This window comes from Prunus mume, linkage group LG2 (genome assembly GCF_029339155.1).
Source record: "Prunus mume cultivar Tortuosa linkage group LG2, ASM2933915v1, whole genome shotgun sequence".
In the NCBI taxonomy this organism is placed as follows: Eukaryota; Viridiplantae; Streptophyta; class Magnoliopsida; order Rosales; family Rosaceae; genus Prunus; species Prunus mume.
In genome coordinates, this window is record NC_142699.1 from 39,749,819 (window position 1) to 39,757,009 (window position 7,191).

The 7,191-nt window shown below is 35.6% G+C and overlaps 1 protein-coding gene across 1 annotated transcript; it reads left to right on the forward strand.

Annotated features, from left to right (window-relative positions):
• Positions 1-2,298: 2,298 nt before the first annotated feature.
• LOC103322628 (uncharacterized) lies at positions 2,299-6,897 on the forward strand. Its single transcript, XM_089046687.1, is given in 11 exon segments — positions 2,299-2,633; positions 2,635-2,735; positions 2,738-3,033; positions 3,237-3,327; positions 3,432-3,887; positions 3,890-4,265; positions 4,465-4,574; positions 4,686-5,467; positions 6,503-6,601; positions 6,723-6,765; positions 6,768-6,897. Coding segments are annotated over 11 exon segments (2,622 nt in total). The 5' UTR covers positions 2,299-2,400; the 3' UTR covers positions 6,803-6,897.
• Positions 6,898-7,191: the final 294 nt, after the last annotated feature.

The window sequence follows — 7,191 nt, forward strand, 5'->3', positions numbered from 1 at the left end:
ACAAAATGTCTTTCCAACAAAGGTATTCATTCTTGAGAAATTAAGAAAATGTCATCAAAGGTAAAGATCTATTCCCTTTTTCCTTTTTCTATTTGTGTTCAAAGAGACTGGGCTAAGATACTTTGTTTAAAATGAAAAAGGTTTAGCTCAACTAGTATAAACAAAATGAATCCGCCATTTAGAATGTTTTTGTTGTATAAGTTGTGGCTAAAGTTCATTTCCTAAGTATTGGATGCATGTTTCCTTCAGTTCAACTATATGTCTGTTATGTATAAGCTTTTCATAATTTCTTATTATTTAAAAACTTTTGCTGGTATTGAACTCCAGACAATGATGAAAATATTTTGAGGCAATTTGAATACGTACAATAGAGCAAGCTATCACAATTGCAAAATACCTCTTTCCAATTCAATGGACATAAAATCAAAAAGGAAATAAAAAATTGGAACATGCATACAAACAATTTTGCTTCAAGCAAATTAAACTGTCATATGATTGCTAATCCCTACCAATTGCAGATGTAATACCATGACTCCTATGTCCCCTAGCTAAAAGCTGCTAAAGGACTGAATGTGGTCTAACATGGCTAAAAGTTTCTCTATTGTACAACCAAAGGGAACAAATATTTCAACTGAAATTTTCTTCCATCTCCCTCATGTCCCCTTGTCAGATTCTCAGATTGAAAAACCATAAAAGAACAATTCAAACTAGAAAGACAAAAATTTTACATTAGATTGAACAACCAGATCCAAGATTTATAAAAACCAATAACAACATGAAATTGAAAAACATCAAAAGAATCATATACCTTGACAAGTGGCTTTATTTGTAAATAAGTATCCGGCAATACAACAGCAATAAAACAATTATATTAGTGACCACAAAGAATCAATCAACAAAAAACAAATCATCAGAATCAGCAATACAAACAACAAAGAAAATTTCAAATTTCAATAAAACAATTATGAGAAAAACAAAAGTAATACATGAAGATTAAAAATAGTAGCAATCAAAATAAAACCAATTTAAACAGAGATGAAGAAAAAGCAAATGAGCCCAATATGAAATGCAAGAATCAATCGACAAAAAACAAATCATGGGGATTGATGGTGGGTTTTGCATTGGTTGTTTCAAACATTGAGAGAGAGAGAGAGAGAGAGAAAGTTTTCCCAAAATCATCAAGGATGATATTTGGAGAAGTAAATAATTGTATTTCCCAATAATACAATTTCTTCGCCTACAAATCAAAATACTTTAGTAATATCAAAATAGGACATGAAATTATAAAAAAACCCTATATGGAAAATGAAACACACCCAAAAACCATTTACTATCTAAAAAAAAAATTCCAAATTTCAAAATTCATATATCCAGAACAATCTAAATCCATTTGAGAATTGTTAAACCATAAAAATACAGTTAATACCATGTCATAAAAATATAATGTTAATATCATTTCATGAAGTTAATACCATTTCATACAAAAAAATGAGCATGAAGATTAAAAATAGATAACCTAGAAAAAAAAAGCAATCAAAATAAAACCAATTTGAGAGCAAAATATAAACCCACAGAGATGAAGAAAATGACGATCAAAACTAAAACCTGAGCAATCAAAACAAAACCCATTTGATAGAAACCCACATAGATTTAGAAAACACAAAAAGAATACAAGAAAACAACCTATTGGAGGTCGGCGATGGAGATTTTCTTTTCATTTTTTTGTAAAAAATATTAAAGCTTCAATGGTTCAAACCAGCTACTCACTTAGGCGATTCGGAAGAGAGATTTAGAACATGGGGATTGATGGTGGGTTTTGTTATCAACTCCGATTTGAGCAGATAATAAAAGAGAAAGTGGTCCTAGATATTCTTAAGCCTAAAAGCATTTAAGAAAAAAGTTTACTTTGCACCTCAATGCACAAGCCAACAATATGTTAAATTTGTTTCGCGCATTCATGGTTTAGCTAACAATTACAAACACAATTTCCATAAATCCTACACAAGAACAGCTAAACAGACTTAGAGTGGTGGTGGTCGCAGAGCGACCATTGAGAGAGAGAGAGAGAGAGAGTACTTAGTTTTCCCAAAATGTCCAAAGTCAAGGATGATATTTGGAGAAGTAAATTTGGCCTGGATGGTATTTTACGGTATTTCCCAATAATGAAACCAATTTCTTCGCCCAAAATTTTTCAAAAAACACGGTCAATGTAAACATCAACTTGTCACACAAAATAAAAATACCGCCAAATTAACCTAACGCCTTACTTTCCCGCCATCAACTACCCCACTCACACATTTTTTTTCCCGCGAAATACCCCTTTTTCCGCTTCTGGCCTTCTCCAAACCCTCCTCTCTCTCTCTCTCTCTCTCTCTCTCTCCATCTGAGTCTGAAGCTGCCATGGAAGCAAAACACACTTCCATGAAATGGAAGCGACCTTCACCTTCAATGGACATCAGCACCCGCACCAAATCTCAGATCTATCACAACAATCGCTCCGGTCTGGTCAGAAATAGTAACGGCCATCCCGGGCTTCTGAGCCACCAATCGAACCCGAAAAGGCCCAGATCAGTAGAGCCGATAATACAAGGCTCTCTGGATGGCAACATGCCCCTCCACTCTCTGATTAAGGATCCGCGTCAAAAGGGTCTTTTCCCCAACCTCTAAGGCCCTTGAGAATCTGACTGACCACCACAAATTTGGGGCCGAATTCGGTTCGTATGAACAAGAAAATGGCCCAAGTCGGTGAAGAATGGTGGGGTTGAGAGTTCTGGAAATGGGTTTTCTCGCTCAGGTCCAGATGTAGATGATTCGGAGAGCAAAGGGACTGAGAGATTGGATATGGGTTTTGTGTCTAAAGCCCGAAGAACAGATCATTTGAGTCTTAAATCTCCAGTGAGAGAAGGGATTAGAGGCATATCATCCGATGTGGAGCAGAGGAGTGGTGATGCAAATCAGGATTGTGTGCAGAAATCATCGGCTGATGTGAAGGAAAATGGTGTTCGTCTCAATTTTGAAAATAAAACCAAATTGGTATGTATAATTATCACTTCAATTGGCTTTTTATTGAAGTACTAATGTTTCTTTTTACTGGTGTGGAAATTTTGCTGGACTTTGGTTTTAATTTTACCATTTGATTATAAACTTGAGATAGGATTGTAACATTTATGGGTCATACAAGACAATTGAGCAAATTGGTGTGTGCCTTATTGTCGTATTATTTGTGCTAATAGCAGGTCCTTAAGCCTCGACAGAGAGTGTTCAAAGCTCCTGGATCATTCGGTTATCGAAGATTGCTTCCATATCTTAAGGCCGAAGATATTTCTTGTAACTGCTTTACTCTCTTACCTTTTTCTGTTGTCAAGATTATCAAATGCCAAGATGAGAAGTTTACTCAGAAAACTAAAAGTTGTAGTACTCTTTGTCCACAGGTGCGCTTGATTTTTGTCAACATCCAAATCTTGATAAAGGTTCAGAAGGAAAACCATTCCAGGGTATGCGAGCTTTGAAAAATCCACCGGGTTCCTTACATCAATTTGATGCCCACAAAGTTTCCAGGGAGTATCATACCAGTGGTTCTTCTACTTTGCTAGAAAATGTACAAGTTTGTTTCCAGGAAACATCTAATGGTAATGAGAGAAGTTCAGAATCTCCTGAATATGTTCCTGCGTCACCATCTATAACTGTGGTGGATGAGTGTCTGTCAAAGCCACCTGTCGATGGACAGAATGAAAAGTTTGATGTGGGATTTTCTTGTAAAGCTCAGAAGTTAAATGCCTCACCCCTTTCCTCTTCGGCTATGGAGGATTCTCAAGTTAACAAGGATCATGTAATTGACATGCATATTGATTGTGATACACCAGCCGAAGATGCGGGACTTCTGATAAAGCTGGTAATGGCGAAGCTCAAAATGCGGAAGATATGAATTCCTTGTCGTCATCTATGATGGATGAGTGCTACTCATGCAAGGTTAATGTCATGGGTCAGAACTGTGAGAACTCAAATCAAAATCATATAAACGAGCAGAGAGTTAACAATGCTGTTCTGGTTCTGAATCAGATAGATGACTCAAATGAAGAATCAGTCCAGAGGACACCACCAGATGCTGAAATGTTAGGTAAACTAGAGGTGGAAGTGAAAAGAATTAGTAGAGCGGGATATGTTCTTCAGACTACAAATCAAAGTCTTGGGAAGCCATCCAATGTATTTAATCATACAGACGCTACCTGCGTTGATGTTAAAAAACAGGAATCTACTCCGAAGAGAAACGGGTAAGAATTTATCAGACCTTCCAAGTTCTCAGTCTGGCTGTCTGTAGAATACCATTTCATTTAGAAAATCATAACTTCCAGTGAACATATCTTTAAATCTTTGGGCATTCTGGTACTAGGAAGAAGCTGGTTGATTAATGATCTTTTTAAATTTTCGTTTATCCTTCTACTAATATAAGTTGTGTTTGTTCTAAAAACAGGTTTTGAATCCATGTTCACGCCTGAAGTTATTTAGAAGTCCAGGTTCAGTCAGCTACAGAAGATTGCTTCCATATCTTTTGGATATCGAAAAAAATAATTCTTGTAAGTTCTACTATATTTGAAGTATCTTTATAATCATACAGCATTATAGTTCTGTTAACCTGGGGCCTTTAGTGGATTTAAACTAACCTTTCTTATCATCAATTTTCATAGGTGCAAATACTAGTAAGGATTTGGAGCATAGGCTACAGCCCCCATTGACTCCTAATCAGCAAGAAACTCTAATGGATCAATCAAATGATTTCAGATTTCATTCCGAGCATCAGATTTGTGATCCTGGTACTCTACCAACACCTCAATTAACCAGTGCTAATGGCTCATCCAATTATGGTGGAGATAATCTAACATCTCCTGAACACGTGGCTGCATCTCAAATGTCATTTGATGTACAAAAGGAACAACATGTTCAACAGGCTGCATCAGGTAGTCAAAGTAAATTAGAAACTTCCCCTGACATTGTGAGTTTGGGACATGAAAAAGATCCAATCACTTTGTTCTGCCCTAGCACTTGTGAAGCTACTTCGATAAAAGATGGTGCAATATCAGTCACAAATTCATCATCTGATTGTCCTGAAGAGGACCACATAGGCTCAAGAATAGCATTGTCCAGTGGGGGAAAGCCATTGCCAGTTCAAGCCGACAGTTTGTGTCAGAACTCATCCCAAATTGATGCAACAGTTTCTTCTGGTATTCATGCAGATGGACTCAGAAAACAGATCCTTAAAAGAAATCCACGAGGATGCAGAGGACTCTGCACTTGTTTGAATTGCACTTCGTTTCGACTCCATGCAGAGAGAGCATTTGAGTTCTCTAGAAATCAGATGCAAGATGCTGAAGAAGTAGCTTTAGATTTGATGAAGGAACTATCAAGTTTACGTAAGATGTTAGAAATGTCAGCTGTTGGTGCAAATACTCCCGTCATGGATTTAAATGAGGTCAGTTTCACTTGAGCTTGAACGAAAGATGCAATTACAAATTTTTAATTTTCTGGCTCTTGCTGTGCTAAGTCTTTTCTACACTAATCAAAATATATGGTTTCAAGTTCCAGTCCATATTTATTTGTATGCTCGGTTAATACAGCATTTGAACGCCTGAATTGGATATGCTTCAGTGATATTCACAATGCTTATTTACTAGAATAACTGTTGATTCACAATAGAAATCAAAACTATATTTGATGTTTTGGACTTTCAGTTTCCGGTTGCCTTCCATCTCATAGTTTTTATGAGGAATGTGAGATTACCAAGGCAGACCACACAGCTTGAGTATATTTGCTGAAAGCTGGCCTCTAGCCTGTATACAATAGAAAAGTCTCATGCATAGCATGTTAGTATAGAAGTGCAGGTTTTCAAAAAAGTTCAAATTCAATACAGTAGTACACCAAAGTCGACCAAAAGTATAATAGTACTCTAAACGGGATATGCTCTACTAATTTTCCCAATTCATGTGACATTACTATTGTATTCTGCCAGTTATTTGTTTTTTTTTTTTTTTTTTGGTCATATTGAAAAAACTAGCATTCGGATGTATGCTAAGCAAATGGAAGAATACTTTTCTAATCAAGAAGCTTGAAGAGCATTTACACCAGTTTAAATTAGATTTTGCATCGTTTACATGCCCAATTCAATCCCCTGAATCTTGGGCTCTTGTTTTTAGGTGTTACTAAATTAAACAACTTCTAATCTACATCTGCTCAAAATGTTACCATCTGGTTTGAACTTTTCATTTGGAAAACCAAAATTCTTAGGCCTTCTGGATGTTATTTTTCTGGCAGTTCATTGCTTTTCTTTTCCGAAACCAAGAAAGAATCTTTTCAAGAATCAAGAGATCTTTCTTTCTAGACATAGCACTTTTGCTATTGAACAATTTATTATTTTCAGTTACCTTTTCTCCATGATTATTCAAAAGTATTCTGCTTTGATTTTGCTCTTCGACTATGGAATTCTAGAATTATTTTCTATTGATTTCAGGTGAAAGAAGCTTGCAGGAAAGCATCTGAAGCAGAAGAGAATGCAAGAAACCGTCTTGATGAAATGAATTATGATCTCAACATTCACTGCAGAATCACAGTAAGTGTCCCAAATACTCTGTAAGAAAGTATTTCTAGCATGTATGAAGTTCTTCTGTTGTGTGTTTATACCCAAATTAGGTTTTTAAGCATCAAGTGTTAGCTAAATTCATTTCTTACAGTGCGTGCATGGACCAAAGGTCACATTTGCAAATTACGTAGAAGAAATGTCATCCCAAAAGCAAACTTTTCAAGCAACTAGTCTCAAGCCATGAGTCAAGAAAGAGAGTGGACTGAGAAGCTGCTTATCAAGATTAAGAAGTATATTGCTATTTAAAGGCAAAAAAAATTACAAAAGAACGCAAAGATGATCTTGTTTTATCTGCATTTGTGTGTACCCATTGTTACACTCTTATAGATTCAAGTAAAAATTCCAGATTTCTGTAAAAATTCCTTATTCACTTGAATCTTGAATTTTTAACAGCTTTAACTTTAATTAAGAGTTTCTTCTTCGTCAGCTTATAGCCGCTGAATATTTTTTCTTAAATAATTGACCTTGAAATAAAGAAATAGTATAGGTTTTTCTATTTTTTTAAGAAATAGTATAGCAAACATTAAATACTCGTATTGAACATGTATGTACGTATTTTC